At 38.8% G+C, this 20,000-nt stretch overlaps 1 protein-coding gene across 8 annotated transcripts in view; it reads right to left on the minus strand.

Annotated features, from left to right (window-relative positions):
• Positions 1-1,038: 1,038 nt before the first annotated feature.
• kiaa0586 (KIAA0586 ortholog) overlaps positions 1,039-20,000 on the minus strand; it is a 26,760-nt gene continuing 7,798 nt past the window's right edge. For 7 of the 8 annotated variants that reach the window (XM_029428429.1, XM_029428431.1, XM_029428427.1 and 4 more), the window contains 11 exons: positions 19,410-19,578; positions 18,562-19,016; positions 17,793-17,865; positions 17,391-17,673; positions 16,653-16,808; positions 16,368-16,489; positions 15,910-16,044; positions 15,055-15,245; positions 10,263-10,385; positions 8,955-9,131; positions 8,528-8,666 (listed from right to left, as the gene is read on the minus strand). In XM_029428429.1, coding sequence (XP_029284289.1) covers positions 9,062-9,131; positions 10,263-10,385; positions 15,055-15,245; positions 15,910-16,044; positions 16,368-16,489; positions 16,653-16,808; positions 17,391-17,673; positions 17,793-17,865; positions 18,562-19,016; positions 19,410-19,578 — 1,777 coding nt within the window. In that variant the 3' untranslated portion in view covers positions 8,528-8,666; positions 8,955-9,061. Of the gene's footprint in view, positions 1,416-2,153; positions 2,280-2,647; positions 2,793-2,873; positions 2,991-7,147; positions 7,419-7,820; positions 7,966-8,521; positions 8,667-8,954; positions 9,132-10,262; positions 10,386-15,054; positions 15,246-15,909; positions 16,045-16,367; positions 16,490-16,652; positions 16,809-17,390; positions 17,674-17,792; positions 17,866-18,561; positions 19,017-19,409; positions 19,579-20,000 lie in introns of those variants that run through there. The other variant, XM_029428433.1, reaches the window with a different exon arrangement.

Consider the following 20,000-nt stretch of genomic DNA (forward strand, 5'->3'; position numbering starts at 1 on the left):
CAATAAATAAATACATATATATATATATATGTATGTATTTATATGATTTCTAAGTTTATTTTCTGCGCTACATGAACATATTTTAAAGTGTTTTCAGAAGACCGATATAAATGCCGATCACTCAGTGTACATACATTTATTATGTTTATTAAAAAGGTTTTATTCTAACATTTTGAAATAGGAACCCTAAAAAGACTCCTGAAGGAGCAGCTTCCTGTTCGATCTTTATCTCTTTAATTATGTTGATGTTCAAAATGACAGATTTTAATTTTCTTACCGTCAGTTTCTTCTTCTTAGTTGTGACTCGGATATTTCTCCCACTTCTTGTGTTCTGCAGGTTTTCCTTGCTTCTCCTCCACAGTAGCTCTGCCGACAGACTGCCCCCCCCAGGACAGGAAGTGTGCTGGGCCTTGATATGGCGAGCTGGTTTCCTTCAGAGAAACCTCAAACTGAGAGTTGTGAACTTCTGAATAAGTTAAATAAGATTTATTTTCAGGTTTCAATGAATTCACTGATTCTGAACAAACTGATTTATCTTTGATTCCAGAAACTTTTGATTTGACAGGAAGTGTGTGTGTGTGTGCTGAATGAAGTTGCTACTGAACACACACACACACACACACACACACAAAACACACAGCAGCATTTGAACAAACAGTGGAAATATAAACTAACACTCACTCACACACTCACACAGATGCTTCCTGCTTCCTGGAGGAAGTGTGTGAAGAATGGCAGGAAGTCAAAGGTCTTGATGGGCAGGGCTCTGACTAATGGACTGCGGTTGTCATGGTAACGCTGACTGTATGTGTGTATGTGTTGATGTGTGTGTGTTAATCCTCAGGTTTACTGGAGATTAAAACCTCAGAGGCTTTTATTTTGGAGGTATTTGTGAACTACCTGCTCCTGATCATTTTTATAGTAAGTCATTAAAAGTCGTAGTATAGTATGTAATTCATTTATTAATTATTCATACATAATTAAACTAATGACAACTAAATAATGAGAATAAATAAAGTACTGAGACAAAAATAAAGTAATAAAGTTTATTAAATCAGCACTAAACAGACATTTCAGAGTAAAAGTTTCTTAAAAACATCTTTTACAGTCTGACTCTGGTGAACACACGGGGGTCAAACAGTCAGCTGATCAAAGGTCACAGGAAGTGAGACTGACCTGAAAACATTATTATCATTTAGTGAAGAGAGAACGTTAGAACGTTTGTTGTTTAACAGAAAACGAAGACGGACGTCTGAGTTTCTCTCTCTAGAAAACATCGTCGGTGGAGGAGTCAGTATCTGCCGCTGCACTGACCTCCTCCTGGTCCTCCTCCTCCTCTTCTTCCTCTTCCTCCTCTGGTGTGATGGAGAGCAGGTGAACCTCCATCCTCCTGGCCCCCCCCTGCTGCTGCTCGGCTGCAGAAACAAGTTATAGTTTATTGTTTTATTTAATCATGAGATGTATTAAATGTGACTTTAATGTATAAACAGTATCACAACATTCAGATATATTCAGATACTTTTGTATTACCTCATACCAACAATGCAATGAACGAACATAGAAAGGAAATGATTTAAAAGGTCAAACGTTGTCATCGTTGAAATAAATAAATTAATGTTTGTCCTTCGTGCATTTCATACTAATCGTCTTATCACACTGGGGATTAGAATCAATAATAATACAAATATTAATATATTATATATATATATATATATATATATATATATATATATATATATATATATATATAATAAAATATGCCTCCAAAAGACAAACGTTGTTTTTCCTGCAGCCACATGAAAAGTAAAAAGTCAAGACACAGTGTGTTGTAAAATGTTGTGAAAGAAATCATAAAAATACACAAAAGTAAAAGGTCATATTGTCAAGGTCAAAAGCATTAAAAGTCGTCGACAAAAAAAAGTCATTAAAATATGTCTAAAAGTTGTACAGAATAAAAGAAAGTCGTAAAAAGTCACAAAAAGAAAAGTCATCAAATGTCGTAAAAAGACATAAAAGTAAAAATAAGTCGTAAAACATTGTAAAAAGTAACTACAAAAAATTGTTAAAAGTTGTAACAAGTCGTAGTATAGTATGTAGTAAAAAGTTAGCGAGGTCCAATAAGAGACTTGGGAATGTGATTGTGAGCTGCTCACCTGCAGGGTGAGGGGGAGGAGTCAGCGACAGATCGCTCTGCAGGTCAGAGATCAGAGTACCGATCATTAGGTCGCCGACGACAACTGAGTCCTGATTGGTCGCTTCAAGACTGACTTCTGACACGTCTGGCGGAAACAAACGGAGACATAATTTAATTAACATATATACAGGAGGCTTTATTCATGAGCTGATTTATAGACTTTATAAATAAGAAATCATTCATTTTATTAAAGGTCTCCTTTAACATCTGGTTTGTTTCTGAATGTTTCATGTAATTATAAAGTAAATATTATTATTATTACTAATAATATTAGTAATAATAATAATAATATTAAAAAGCTGTTGAATAAAAAATAACATAAAATAAAGTCTCCTCCTGAAAATATAACTTTACAAATATTAAACAAATATTAAAGTGTTGTAATATGATTAATTTGTAAATAAAAATATAATTTAAATTATAATATATGTTTCATATATACAGCATGTGTACCTGCACACTGACTGATCTGTCCAGGTGACGTGGTTTGAACCTCCCGGGCTGCCGTACTTGTGCTGTAGCTCCTGGGATTTGTAGTCCGGTTGTCTCTCACCTCCCCTATGCTGACCTCCTCCTCCTGACCCCCCCCCCAGGAGCCCTGAGGAGGTCAGAGGTCAACCAATCAATCAAACTCTATTAGTACAACACCTGTCATACAGGGGTGTGTGTGTGTGTGTACCTCTAGTTGGGGTCTCTCTCCTCTCAGTGTGTGTGTGACTCCCTGCTCCATCTTGGTCAGCAGGGATAGCAGCAGGTCGTGACCTCTGACCTGACCTTCACTGGGGGGGTCAAAGTCCTGGAGGAGAGACAGGAAGTGAACACACAGGAAGTGAAACACTTTACACTGCAGTACTAATACTACAACTACTACCGCAGTACTAATACTACACCTGCAGTACTAATACTATACCTGCAATACTAATACTATAACTGCAGTACTAATACTACACTTGCAGTACTAATACTATACCTGCAATACTAATACTATAACTGCAGTACTAATACTACACTTGCAGTACTAATACTATAACTACAGTACTATTACTACACCTGCAGTACTAATACTATAACTATAGTACTAATACTACACCTGCAGTACTAATACTATAACTAGAGTACTAATACTACACCTGCAGTACTAATACTATACCTGCAGTACTAATACTATACCTGCAGTACTAATACTATACCTGCAGTACTAATATTATAATTATAGTACTAATACTACACCTGCCGTACTAATACTATAACTAGAATACTAATACTATAACTGCAGTACTAATACTACACCTACAGTACAAATACTACAACTACTACCGCAGTACTAATACTATAACTATAGTACTAATACTACAGCTGCAGTACTAATAATATAACTAGAGTACTAATACTACACCTGCAGTACTAATACTATAACTACAGTACTAATACTACACCTGCAGTACTAATACTACACCTACAGTACTAATACTACAACTACTACCGCAGTACTAATACTACACCTGCAGTACTAATACTACACCTGCAGTACTAATATTATAACTATAGTACTAATACTACACCTGCAGTACTAATACTATACTTGCAGTACTAATACTATACCTGCAGTACTAATATTATAACTATAGTACTAATACTACACCTGCAGTACTAATAATATAACTAGAGTACTAATACTACACCTGCAGTACTAATACTATAACTACAGTACTAATACTACACCTGCAGTACTAATACTACACCTACAGTACTAATACTACAACTACTACCGCCGTACTAATACTACACCTGCAGTACTAATACTACACCTGCAGTACTAATATTATAACTATAGTACTAATACTACACCTGCAGTACTAATACTATACTTGCAGTACTAATACTATACCTGCAGTACTAATATTATAACTATAGTACTAATACTACACCTGCAGTACTAATACTATAACTAGAGTACTAATACTATAACTAGAGTACTAATACTACACCTGCAGTACTAATACTATAACTAGAGTACTAATACTACACCTGCAGTACTAATACTATACCTGCAGTACTAATATTATAACTATAGTACTAATAATATAACTAGAGTACTAATACTACACCTGCAGTACTAATACTATAACTACAGTACTAATACTACACCTGCAGTACTAATACTATACCTGCAGTACTAATACTACACCTGCAGTACTAATAATATAACTAGAGTACTAATACTACACCTGCAGTACTAATACTATAACTACAGTACTAATACTACACCTGCAGTACTAATACTACACCTACAGTACTAATACTACAACTACTACCGCCGTAATATTACTACACCTGCAGTACTAATACTATAACTATAGTACTAATACTACACCTGCAGTACTAATACTATAACTAGAGTACTAATACTACACCTGCAGTACTAATACTATACCTGCAGTACTAATACTATAACTATAGTACTAATACTACACCTGCAGTACTAATACTACACCTACAGCACTAATACTATAACTACAGTACTAATACTACACCTGCAGTACTAATACTATAACTATAGTACTAATACTACACCTGCAGTACTAATACTACACCTACAGCACTAATACTATAACTACAGTACTAATACTACACCTGCAGTACTAATACTATAACTATAGTACTAATACTACACCTGCAGTACTAATACTTTAACTAGAGTACTAATACTACACCTGCAGTACTAATACTTTAACTAGAGTACTAATACTACACCTGCAGTACTAATACTATACCTACAGCACTAATACTATAACTACAGTACTAATACTACACCTGCAGTACTAATACTATAACTATAGTACTAATACTACACCTGCAGTACTAATACTTTAACTAGAGTACTAATACTACACCTGCAGTACTAATACTTTAACTAGAGTACTAATACTACACCTGCAGTACTAATACTATACCTGCAGTACTAATACTATAACTAAAGTACTAATACTACTGTATTATAACTATAGTACTAATACTACACCTGCAGTACTAATACTATAACTAGAGTACTAATACTATAACTAGAGTACTAATACTACACCTGCAGTACTAATACTATAACTATAGTACTAATACTACACCTGCAGTACTAATAATATAACTAGAGTACTAATACTACACCTGCAGTACTAATACTATAACTACAGTACTAATACTACACCTGCAGTACTAATACTACACCTACAGTACTAATACTACAACTACTACCGCCGTACTAATACTACACCTGCAGTACTAATACTACACCTGCAGTACTAATATTATAACTATAGTACTAATACTACACCTGCAGTACTAATATTATAACTATAGTACTAATACTACACCTGCAGTACTAATACTATACTTGCAGTACTAATACTATACCTGCAGTACTAATATTATAACTATAGTACTAATACTACACCTGCAGTACTAATACTATAACTAGAGTACTAATACTATAACTAGAGTACTAATACTACACCTGCAGTACTAATACTATAACTAGAGTACTAATACTACACCTGCAGTACTAATACTATACCTGCAGTACTAATATTATAACTATAGTACTAATAATATAACTAGAGTACTAATACTACACCTGCAGTACTAATACTATAACTACAGTACTAATACTACACCTGCAGTACTAATACTATACCTGCAGTACTAATACTACACCTGCAGTACTAATAATATAACTAGAGTACTAATACTACACCTGCAGTACTAATACTATAACTACAGTACTAATACTACACCTGCAGTACTAATACTACACCTACAGTACTAATACTACAACTACTACCGTCGTACTAATACTACACCTGCAGTACTAATATTATAACTATAGTACTAATACTACACCTGCAGTACTAATACTATAACTACAGTACTAATACTACACCTGCAGTACTAATACTATACCTGCAGTACTAATACTACACCTGCAGTACTAATAATATAACTAGAGTACTAATACTACACCTGCAGTACTAATACTATAACTAGAGTACTAATACTACACCTGCAGTACTAATACTATACCTGCAGTACTAATACTATACCTGCAGTACTAATATTATAACTATAGTACTAATACTACACCTGCAGTACTAATACTATAACTAGAATACTAATACTATAACTGCAGTACTAATACTACACCTGCAGTACTAATACTATAACTACAGTACTATTACTACACCTGCAGTATTAATACTATAACTACAGTACTATTACTACACCTGCAGTACTAATACTATAACTACAGTACTATTACTACACCTGCAGTACTAATACTATAACTATAGTACTAATACTACACCTGCAGTACTAATACTACACCTACAGCACTAATACTATAACTACAGTACTAATACTACACCTGCAGTACTAATACTATAACTATAGTACTAATACTACACCTGCAGTACTAATACTACACCTACAGCACTAATACTATAACTACAGTACTAATACTACACCTGCAGTACTAATACTATAACTATAGTACTAATACTACACCTGCAGTACTAATACTTTAACTAGAGTACTAATACTACACCTGCAGTACTAATACTTTAACTAGAGTACTAATACTACACCTGCAGTACTAATACTATACCTACAGCACTAATACTATAACTACAGTACTAATACTACACCTGCAGTACTAATACTATAACTATAGTACTAATACTACACCTGCAGTACTAATACTTTAACTAGAGTACTAATACTACACCTGCAGTACTAATACTTTAACTAGAGTACTAATACTACACCTGCAGTACTAATACTATACCTGCAGTACTAATACTATAACTAAAGTACTAATACTACTGTATATGTACATCATGATATGAGACGAGACATCTTCTCAGATTTTGGATATTGTAAATGGCACACGTGTCTTCTCCTCACCATTTCCTGTAGCTCCTGGAGCGAGCTGGAGAAGCTGCAGATGGCCTCCTGCTGCACACTGAGGAGCAGTTCTCCCTCTGAGATGTGTCTGAGAGCTGCTTCAGTCTCTGCTGTCACTGTGGAGCTGCTGGAGTCCTCTGAGGAGCTGCTGGGGGGGGAGGCTGCTCCAGGGTTAGGTTCGGGGGGAGGAGGAGAGGGGGAGGGAGCAGGAGGGAGGGAGGGGGGAGAAAGAGTGGAGAGAGGAGGCTCCTCCTCTGCTACTGATATCAGCCTGCAAGAGGAGAGGGTAAAAGACACCAAACACTACATTACCCACAATACACCTGGAAAGTGTCTTTCATTACCCTGCGATCCAGATAACTTAGAATTTATATAAGAAAGTACAATGAACGCCTCTAAGTCAGAGTTCATGAAGAAGTCTAAATTCACACAACAATGGAAGACAGTGTAAATGTTAAACAACTAAAAGGAATCGTTATGATTATTATTATTAATTTGAATAATATATGTAGTAAAACATGCTCTGCATGCAGATTCATGTAAAAATAAGTGGCCATTGTTAACAGGTAGCTAGTTACTGAATGTTATCTTCTGTGCATTAAACGATCAGCCATGTTTGGTGTCGTGCACCAGGAGGTCAGAGGTCATTCGAGCCTCCTGTCTGTGTACATACAGAGGCAGGTGCTCCTCCAATCTCTCCTCGTCCAATGGAAGCTCAGCGTCTCCCCAGGTCAGAAGGGGTGGGGCTTGATGGACAGCAGGAGGACTTGCTGCAGAGGGGGTGGGCTCTGAGCTGCAGGGGGGCGTGGTGACAGGCTCTGTGGTCACAGTCACAGAGAAGTGGCATCAGAAACATTTTTTCACATCACAAGTTGAACTAGTTGCGTACATGTTAACTAGTCAGCAGTTTTGATGAGCGCTTAAGATGAAAACGTTTAGCAGAGTGACAAAATAGACCATATCTAACCAGCATTCTTTAAACCTCACTAATTAACTAGTAAACAACTTAAACCTCACTAGTTAACTAGTAAACACTAAACATCACTAGTTTACTAGTAAACACTAAACATCACTAGTTTACTAGTAAACACTAAACCTCACTAGTGAACACCAAACCTCACTAGTGAACTAGTAAACACCAAACCTCACTGGTTAACTAGTAAACAGTAAACAGCACTAGTTACGAGTAAACAGTAAACATCACTGGTTAACTAGTAAACACTAAACCTCACTAGTTACTAGTAAACGCTAAACATCATTGGTTAACTAGTAAACACTTTAAACCTCACTAGTTACTAGTAAACACCACTGGTTAACTAGTACACACAAAACATCACTAGTGAACAAGTAAACACTTTAGCTGCTGAGTCTGACCTGGAGCCGTGATTGGCTGAGGGGACTTGTGGTTCAGCAGGCTGGTTGGTTCAGACAGAGGGGGCGTGTCCAGGGGCCGAGTCTCTCTGCTGGGCGGGGCAGGGCTGCATGGAGGGGTCGGTGCCGGAGTCTGAACCAGAGAGTCCTGGAAGAGAGACCGAAGGATAAAGATTATTATCGTTATAAATTGATCTGCAGATTATTTTCTACATTAATGGTTTGGTTTATAAAAAGTCCGAAAATAGTGAAAAGTCCATCCAGCCCTGATTTTGTCACTTTGATATAAAACAGAAAAGCAGCAAATCTCCAGATTTGAGGCTGAAAACATTTAAATACATTTCTGTTGGAAACTTTACTTTACCATTTAATCCAGAATTATTATTAGGATATTATTTTACTGCAGCTGTGGTAAAGACTGAAGAAGATTCTGTACCTCGTGACGGGCTTGAGAACCTGGTACTGGTTCTGGTTCCTGTGAGTCTTTCTGTCCCAGCATCAGGGCGACCTGCTCGCTCAGAACTTCACTGACCAGCTGCCGGATCAGAGCTGAGTCCACAGACATGCTGGAATCCACAAACAGCTGCAGCCCCTGCACCACCTGCTGTACACACTGACACACAGCAGCCTTCAAGACTCAACCCAGGGAGAGATAAAGCTAAACGCAACACGCAGAGGAAGTACCCGCGATGATTTACTGCAGTAACAGTATTAATACTACACTTTAAAATACTCTGTTACAATAACAGTACTAATACTACACTTTAAAATACTGTGTTACAATAACAGTACTAATACTACACTTTAAAATACTGTGTTACAATAACAGTACTAATACTACACTTTAAAATACTGTGTTACAATAACAGTACTAATACTACACTTTAAAATACTGTGTCACAGTAACAGTACTGATACTACTCTGTATACATACTGTGTTACAGTAACAGGTACATGATACTACTCTGTATACATACTGTGTTACAGGTAACAGGTACTGATACTACTCTGTATACATACTGTGTTACAGTAACAGTACTAGATACTACTCTGTATACAATACTGTGTTACAGTAACAGTACAGATACTACTCTGTATAATACTGTGTTACAGTAACAGTACAGATACTACTCTGTATAAATACTGTGTTACAGTAACAGTACAGATACTACTCTGTATAAATACTGTGTTACAGGTAACAGTACAGATACTACTCTGTATAAATACTGTGTTACAGTAACAGTACTGATACTACTCTGTATAAATACTGTGTTACAGTAACAGTACAGATACTACTCTGTATAAATACTGTGTTACAGTAACAGTACAGATACTACTCTGTAGAAAATACTGTGTTACAGTAACAGTACAGATACTACTCTGTATAAATACTGTGTCACAGTAACAGTACATGATACTACTCTGTATAAATACTGTGTTACAGTAACAGTACTAGATACTACTACTGTATAAATACTGTGTCACAGTAACAGTACTGATACTACTCTGTATAAATACTGTGTTACAGTAACAGTACAGATACTACTCTGTATAAATACTGTGTCACAGTAACAGTACATATACTACTCTGTATAAATACTCTGTTACAGCAAAGGTACTGATACGGCAGTGTAGAAATACTAATACTATTACATTGTCTGAATAATAATAAAAAACATCTGACTCTGGGCCAATGAGAGATCAGCAACACGAGGAGCTTTGCTCTGATTGGTCGGCTGCTCACCGATGTCTGAGGTGCTCCGCTCCTCGCACTCTGATTGGTCGGTTGAGAAGTTGCGGGCGGGGTCCGAGGGGGGGGGGGAGGTACATCTCTAAAATCATCCTGGACATCAGCTGCTGCTCCACCCTGAGCCACAAACAGGAACAAGATTATCTCTAAAACGTATTTTAATTTCACAAAGGTATATTCACTTCATTAGAACTTCCTAAGAACTCGATGGATATATACATACACATATGTATATATCCATCCATCGTCTACCGCTTCTCCGGGGTCGGGTCGCGGGGGCAGCAGCTCCAGTAGTGAACCCCATATTTCCCTTCTCACTTATCCAGTGACTGTTGAAGGTCACAGACCGATGATGTCATAAGGACCACATCATCTGCAAAGAGCAGCGATGAGATCCTCAGGTCACCGAACTGCAACCCCTCTCCTCCACGACTACGCCTCGATATCCTATCCATGAAAATCACGAACAGGATTGGTGATAAAGCGCAGCCCTGGTGGAGGCCAACATTCACTGGAAACGAGTCCAACTTACTGCCGAGTATCCGAACACAACTCTCGCTTTGGGCGTACAGGGATTGGATGGCCCTCAGAAGTGACCCCCTCACCCCATACACCCGCAGCACCTCCCACAGTATCACCTGGGGGACCCGGTCATACGCCTTCTCCAGATCCACAAAACACATGTAGACCGGATGGGCGTACTCCCAAGCCCCCTCCAGGATCCTTGCGAGAGTGAAGAGTTGGTCCGTTGTTCCACGACCAGGACGGAATCCGCATTGTTCCTCTTCAATCAGAGGTTCGACAACCGGCCGAACCCTCCTTTCCAGTACCTTGGAGTAGACTTTACCAGGGAGGCTGAGAAGTGTGATACCCCTGTAGTTGGCACACACTCTCTGGTCTCCCTTTTTGAATAGGGGAACCACCACCCCGGTCTGCCACCCCCTAGGCACTGTACCAGACTTCCACGCAATGTTGACGAGGTGTTTCAACCAAGAACACAACACTCAAAGCCTTCAGCATTTCTGGACGGATCTCATCAACCCCTGCGGCTTTGCCACTGTGGAGTTGTTTGACTACCTCAGTGACTTCCAACAGGGAAATTGACGATGATCCCCCATCAGCTTCCAGCTCTGCCTCTATCATAGAGGGCGTGTTAGTCGGATTCAGAAAATCCTTCTCCATACCTTCTCTGAACTTCTCCCAGACCCGCTACTGTGCCTCTGCCACGGCAGCGGCTGCCGCCTTTCGAGTCCGTCGGTACACTGTAAATGTTTCCAGAGTCCTCCCGGATAACATAACCCGGAAGGACTCCTTCTTCAGTCGGACAGCTTCCCTGACCACCGGTGTTGTATGTATATACAGTATATATATACAGCTCTGGAAATAATGAACCTCTGCAAAATGATCAGTTTCTCTGGTTTTACTATTTATAGGTATGTGTTTGAGTAAAATGAACACTTTTGTTTTATTCTATAAACTACTTACAACATTTCTCCCAAAGTCCAAATAAAAATATTGTTATTTAGAGAATTTATTTGCAGAATATTACAACTGGTCAAAATAACAAAAAAGATGCTGATGTTGTTTTCAGACCTGGAATAATGCAAAGAAAATAAGTTCATATTCATTTTTAAACAACACGACACTAATGTTTTAACTTAGGAAGAGTTCAGAAGAGTTGGTGGTATAACCCTGATGTTCAGTCACAGCGTTCATGCGTCTTGGCGTGCGCTCCACCAGTCTGCACGTTGCTGTTCGGGGACTTTATGTCACTCCTGGTACAAACATTCAAGCACCTCGGCTTTGTTTGATGGCTTGTGACCATCCATCATCCTCTTCATCACATTCCAGAGGTTTCCAATGGGGTTCAGGTCTGGAGAGTGGGCTGGCCATGACAGGGTCTTGATCTGGTGATCCTCCATCCACACCTTGATTGACCCGGCTGTGTGGCGTGGAGTATTGTCCTGCTGGAAGAACCAATCCTCAGAGATGGGGAACATCGTCAGAGCAGAATGAAGCAAGAGTTCTTCCAGGACAACCTTGTACGTGGTTTGATTCATGCGTCCTTCACAAAGACACATCTGTCCTTTTCCAGCCTCGCTGAAGCCCCCAGATCATAATGATCCTCCAACAGATGTCACAGTGGGTGCGAGACACTGTGGCTCGTAGGCCTCTCCAGGTCTCCGTCTAACCATCAGACCACCAGGTGTTGGGCAAAGCTGACATTGGCCGTGACAGCGCCTGCTGACCTGGTCCTGCTGGACACCGGGAAGCCTTATTGACATTTTCCTGGATTCATCCAAACTTTCTATTTCTTTTTTTTTCCAACACAACATAATTTCTGTCAAATGTTGTATTTGTACTATGTTGTTTATCCTGTACACACGACATCTATTGCACGTCTGTCCGTCCTGGGAGAGGGATCCCTCCTCAGTTGCTCTCCCTGAGGTTTCTTCCATTTTTTCCCCTTTAATTTTGGGGTTTCTTTTAGGAAGTTTTTCCTTGTGCGATGCGAGGGTCTAAGGACAGAGGATGTTGTAACCTGTACAGTCTGTAAAGCACACTGAGACAAATGTATAATTTGTGATATTGGGCTATACAAATAAATTTGATTTGATTTGATTTGGACCAGAGAAGATGACCTACTCCAGTGCTCTACGGTCCAATCCTTACGGTCTTTTCCAAACCTCAGCCTGCTCTTCTTTGCTTCTCATTGATGAAGAGCTTTTTTCTAGCTTTGCACGACTTCAGCCCGGCCCCGAGGATCCTGTTGGAACCGTCCTCACCGTGCACTTCACCCCAGCTGCCGTTTGCCATTGTTTCTGTAGGTCACTTGATGTCATCCGACGCTTGTTGAGTGACACTCGAATGAGTTGTTGCTCATCCCGGTCAGTGGAGAGTCGTCTTCGCCCTCCGTCTTTGAAATGTTGCGGATGGAAGCAGCCTGACGCTCACCGTATCCCTCTGCCAGTAAAGACTGCATTCAACCTTCTTTTGCTCACTCAAAACTTTTCTTATCAACTCTTTTGGTCAATAGTTATTGTTTGATTCAAATTACTTTCGAGGTACAACAAGCTCTGTTTAAACCATCCAGCTGGTCCTCATGCAAGAGGAGAGCGATGACCACAGCAGTGGTTTTATACTTTTACACGTTAAATAGGATTTGGTTCAGATCATCACCTAATCAGTACTTCATTAAGTAGACTGAGGTGTGCTTGTGTTGGAGTTCAACAGAACTGGAATGAAACGGCTGCCAGACGTGTAAAACAAGCAGATTAAAGAAAGATTTGGAGTGGTCTCTTAATGTTTTCCAGAGCTGTATATGTTGTATATGTAGGTAGGAGGAGCTCAAACGCAGCGTTTCAGACTGAGGGTGATGCAGGAATATTCAGACAGTATTAGAACAATAATGTGTTGTTTTAAAAAATAACAAAATATAAGAACCTGCAAATGAGCAGAATATGTACAGTATTTATATAATATATAAAATTAACTTCAGAAATCCAAATTATAACTGTAATTCCTTCAACCAGCACTCGTCCTGACCTGCAGATGGAACACAATATTAATATATTAATATTAATTTGTATATTAATATTAATTAATATGTGACCTGTACGAGCTCTGACAGAATATATTATATATAATGTATAATGTATCATATATAATGTATAATATATATTGTATATTTATAAAACGGATATGTCCAATCAAGCAATCTGATTGGTTCTTAGCCGTGGTATAATGAGCGTATATCACGGGTAGAATTGTCGTCACTTTTCACAACAAGTCAGTATCCCTCCGTGTCTGAGAGAAAGCTACACCGTTACAGCTGTTAAATGACGTCCGTTAAGAAACAAACAAAGCTTTGCTCTGGAGGAGTGGATCCATCAGTGCCTATCTCCAGAGAAGAAACCCTCAAAGACCACGTGCAGAGCTACGTGCAGAGCAGCTGTTAGTGTTAGAGGGACTATTATATTTTGAACATCATTATTTAACAATAAAAACTATTTAAATTGAAGTGTGTATTTTTCTTTCATATTGCCACACTTGGCAACCGTTTTATAAAAGCAATAGCTCACTTCAGACCGTGATATATGCTCATTACATCACAGTTAAGGGGTGTGGTTCGTCTGTAGTGAGCTATTGCTTAAATATATAATGTATAATATATATTGTATAATATCTAATATATAATGTATAATATATTGTATAATATATATTGTATAATATATAATATATAATATATATTGTATAATAATAATATATAATATATAATATATATTGTATAATATATAATATATATTGTATAATATATAATATATATTGTTATAATATATATTGTATTATATATAAATATATATTGTATAATATATATTGTATAATATATAAATATATAATATATAATATACATTGTATAATCTTATATTGTATAATATATAATATATAATATATATTGTATAATATATAATATATACTGTATAATATATTTGTAATATATATTGTATAATATATAATATATAATGTCATAATACTAATATATTGTATAATATATAATATATAATATATATTGTTATAATATATAATATATCCATATATTGTATAATATATAATATATCTTGTATACTATATAATATATAATATATATTGTATAAATATCTAATATATATTGTATAATTATATATATATAATATAAATCAGGAGGCTTCTGTAGGAGATGAACTCCTCCAGGAAGATAAGACCATGTTCCTCAGACTCTGCTGTGAACATGCTGTCTGTGTCTCACCACTCCACCATGCGGAGCTCCAGGGCGTCTCTCTGTAGGTCCAGGCCCAGGACGGAGGCCTGATCCTGGGCAGGGAGGGCAGAGCGGATCTGGGGGGGGAAGACTGGACCCTGATAGAGGACTGGAGGGGGGGGGGGGGCTCCATCCAACTGCACCTCCTCCTCCCCCACAACACTCCCCTCCTCCTGCTGCTGCACACAGGAAGAAGAAGAGAAGGAGGAGACAACCAGGAAGTGTTTTTAAATTCGTAAAAGACACAAACTGCATCAATATAATGAATAAATAAAGAGGATCGACAGTACAAATACTGAGTAAAGTACTGATATGTGTTTTTAATTCATTAAAATCATAATATAAATTAACCCTCATGCAGCACTGGGGAAATCTTTAAAAATGTTTGATCGTTTGTGAAAGCATGTGGCATGTAATAATAATAACATTAATAAAAAACATAATAATCATAATAAACAATGATAATAAAAATGAATAATTATAACAATAATAATGTGGCTGTATTTTTAAACACTTTTCACCACATTTAAACAATACATTTAGATAATACTGATAACAATGATAATTCAGCTGCACACAGGTGGTACTGCAGCGTGTCCAGCAGGGGGGGGGTGCGGCTGTTTTACACACTGACAGCTCCCATACACACACACTGCCACACAGCAGAACCAGTACCAGGATGTTCCACTGCAGCCAGTGACATGCTTTTCTTATTCTGACCCACAATCCTTTGCACTGCAGATATATGAGCTAGAGGGTAACAGACTGTCTGCTCACCGCATTCAACAGTACGTACTAAAAGTGAAATGAAAATTTAGTGGTTAACAGGAAGTGGAAGGTTACCTGGACGACATCAGCGACACACAGAAAGTCAGTTCCAGAGAAGACTTCCTCGTCTTCGTCCTCCTCTGCTTCACTCTGCCTCTCCATGAAATCTCCAGCAGGAGGAGCTTCAGACAGCTGCTCCACCTGCTCCACCTGCACACACACACACACACACACACACACACACACACACACACACACACACACACACACACACACACACACACACACACACTCTGTCAGTGACTTCTGACCCCATCATACATGCATTATGTTTCACTTGGACATTGTGAGATCGGGCATTTGTGCTGCATTCATGTGGTGTCAGAATAATCTCAGAAACGATCAGAGGAGCACCTGAACGCAGCATCAGGCTCGGAGGTTGTAGTTCATTATGAAACCAGAGGAAAGTGACCTTCAGTGGGTGTCTGTTTAATAACGGTGTGTTCATGTAACACCCGAGGATCCGGACTCACCTGCGGCTCAGACGCTCCGTCATCCACTGCAACCGCTGTGGGAGGAGCTGTGCGTGGTGATGTCACTTCCTGTTGATACTCAGCGAGACGCCTGGAAGAAGAAGAGTCCATCCTGGGACGACCTGCAAAATAAAAATATGAAGAACAATTATTTTAGTTTTTACTATTTTATCCTTTTTATTTGAATTTGAATACTTTTAATTAACAATTGTTTATTATTTTTTAAAGTTTTTTATTTACTTTTGATTATTAAACATCATTAGAGAATAACACGATTTTACTGACCCAGTGGGATCGCCATGGGGACGGAGGTCACTGTGAGGTCAGCGGGGTCACCTGAGGACAGGAGGGGGGGGCTGATGATGTCATGAGGTCGTCCAGGTGACGGCGTGAGGGGCGGAGCCAAACACGTCTGAGTCTTACTGGACTTCACCTTCACACCTGTGAGTACAGAAATATAACATAAATAATAAAAATAAAGCTGTTTATTCTTAAAACTCAAAACACTTTAGTGTCTGAACCGCCATTAAATTATATATTAATCAGCTTCTGATCATAACTACAAATATTAATTTGTTTGAACCCTTTAAATGTTTGTTTACAGAATGCTGCTGGTTTCTTATGAAAAAACACAAAAATATAATTACTTCCTGTAACTAAATGCTCGGGGGGGTTAGTGAGATGTGTGACTGATATATAATAATATAATATAGTATGAGAAGGAAACCATGGAAACAGCAGGTGTTTGTCCCAAACATGAGAAAAAGTCTCAATTTACTGAAAATAGTAAAAAGTTAAATTCTGATCCAGATGTGAAGATCAGAGAAAGATTTAATTACATTCTGCTTGTATGTGTTTAATGAGTGTGTGTTGGATACACACTTTGTTACACACTGTACTACACACTGATGATAGCAGCTGATGTACTGAGTGATGAGATGTATAAACACAGACTGATCAAATAATTAAAAAGCAAAACCTCCCCTTGTGATGCACACGGGTTCAAAATAAATACGTTCTTACCTGTGACGGTCTCCAGCAGCCGGGGGCGGGGCTTCCTGCTGAGCGGGGAGGCAGGTGAGCTGAAGCGTAGGTACGGACTCTTCTTCAGGGTTCGTCTCTGACCTTCGTACGGAGCTCTGCCGTACAGACGGGTCAGGTACGACTCACCTGTGGCTCCGCCTCCTGCGGCTGCAGACAGTCTCAGCGCCGCAGTCTGACTTCCTGTTCCTCTGAGCGCACTCACTGCCCTCCCAGCAGCCCTCTGTTGTGATGTCATCGCAGTGTCCTCTGAGGACATCTCAAACTGAAGAGAAGAAGAAGAAAAAGAAGAAGAAGGAGAAGAGACAGAGAGTAATTATGTGAGTGATAGTTGCATTGTGGGTAATGTAGGCGGAGTGTGTGGACATCCAGGTGTGAGCTCACCTGGATGTCTCTGGTTAACGTGTTGATCCAGGCGTCCACCGTCTTCTTCACACGAACCTCTTCTGTGCAGTCTCTGCAGAGCACACAGGACACACTCACACTCTTCTTCTGTGGTGTTTAATGCTGCGAGAGTTATTCTTCAGGATGAAGGTCTTTATTAATGGATTATTTCACATCGTATATCAGTAGTGTCCAGGAATTACCCATGTCCCTGACATGAATATATCTTTTTGGATGAATATAGTAACAGCTTTAGATCTCATATGTTAATATTAGGTATAAACTTTACAATAAGAAATCATCTATTAATAATAATGAACACTTATTATTATTAGCGCACAGTCCGATAAAAAGAGTCTGACTGACAAACACCTATACATATTTTCTAAATGATTTTCAGATTCTAAAAGATGCTAACTGATGTGAAGACACAAGTTAGCTTCTTTAGTCACTATTAGTTAGCAGTTAGCTTTAACTAGGTCTACCTATTAGCAGACGTTTAGTTAATGTTAGCTAACAGCTAGCAGATGTTTACTTTACCTAAAAAATCATAAAAGTGCTGTTCATGTGTGAAGATTATCCTGCTGAACAACACATAAATCATAAACTTCTGTTTGCCATAGAGTTTATTTTCTGCAGTAATCCAAAATCCAACCCTCTTGGCTTTGTGGAGGGAACCAAGGCGATGCTAACTTCAGGGTTGGACTACAGAAATACATCATCATCCTGCAGCACAGAATTTATCAGACAGGAGGTTAGCATTAGCTACCTGTTAGTAGCCAGAGCCTCCAGTTGGCGGTGCAGAACCTCTCCAGTTTTGGCTCGCAACAGAGCCTCCAGGTTCTCCTCCAGAACCTTCTTCTGTCTCCGAACCCGCCGGAGAACCAGACCCGCCTCCTCCAACGTGGACGGAACCACAGGCCTCCTCCGGACCAGGGCGGACCGGGACTGCTGGGAGAGCTGGGACTGGGTCTGACTTTGTTGGGACTGGATTTGTTGAAGAGAATTTGGATGGGACTGGGATTGAGATTGTAAGGATTGTAAATGGATTTGTTGGGACTGGGATTGTTGGAAAGGACCTTGATGGGACTGGGAGTGGGTTTGTTGGGATTCAGTTTGCCGGGTCTCATGTATTTGGGACTTATGTTGTTGGGAGTGAAGCAGGTTTTGTTGGTACTGGTGGTGGTCTGGTCCAGGTCTGGTGGTTTTCAGAGAGTCTTCTGGCTGTTGGACGATAGAAAGTAATTCAGACTTTAGATCAACAAACTATGCCTGACACCTTCTGGTCCAAATTATCTTTTCCGACCAAATTCTCATTAGTCGGAAAATCACTGGTATTACTTTCAGAAGGCCACAAAAGTTGAAAACACCCAGGTTTTTGAGATGCTTTGGTTTCCTGTTGGCTACGATACAGAATATCTGCGTAAAAATGTTGGCAGAAGGTGGAGAACTTGTTCTGGATGAAGGTAAGTCTGCAGCTCATAGAGAGACAGTCAGGTCTGCAATCATGTCTCCACCATTGTTGTTGTTGTACATCACTAGTTCATGTCTTTGGGCTATTTGTCCCAGCCCTGCAGTCTTCTAAAAGATACAAGTGTTAAAGACAGTTAAACTTACCATCAGCAGCATTTTCATCTCAGTCTTTAATCGTCCCATCTCACTCAGCGTCTCATTGGTTGTTCTCGCCACTGTCGGACTGTGATTGGCCGAAGACCGCAGGTAACTTACTGCAGCTGGTTGTGTCGCCGTGGAAACACAGTTAGCACCTCTGTGACACCTGTCATCTCTGAAGAAGAAGAAGAAGAAGAAAAAGAAGGAGAAGAAGAAAAAGAAGGAGAAGAAGGAGAAGAAAGAGAAAAAGAAGGAGAAGAAGAAAAAAAGAAGGAGAAGAAGAAAAGAAGAAGAAAAAGAAGGAGAAGAAGAAAAGAAGAAGAAAAAGAAGGAGAAGAAAAAGAAGGAGAAGAAGAAAAAGAAGAAGAAAAAGAAGGAGAAGAAGGAGAAGAAAGAGAAAAAGAAGGAGAAGAAGAAAAAAGAAGAGAAGAAAAAGAAGGAGAAGAAGAAAAGAAGAGAAAAAGAAAAAGAGGAGAAGAAGGAGAAGAAGAAGGACAAGAAGGACAAGAAAAGAAAAGAAGAAAAAGAAAAAGAAGAAGAAGAAGAGAAGAAGGAGAAGAAGAAAAGAGAAGAAAAGAAAAAGAAGGAGAAGAAGAA

The sequence above is a fragment of the Cottoperca gobio genome, unplaced genomic scaffold, assembly GCF_900634415.1.
Source record: "Cottoperca gobio unplaced genomic scaffold, fCotGob3.1 fCotGob3_88arrow_ctg1, whole genome shotgun sequence".
Lineage (NCBI taxonomy): Eukaryota > Metazoa > Chordata > Actinopteri > Perciformes > Bovichtidae > Cottoperca > Cottoperca gobio.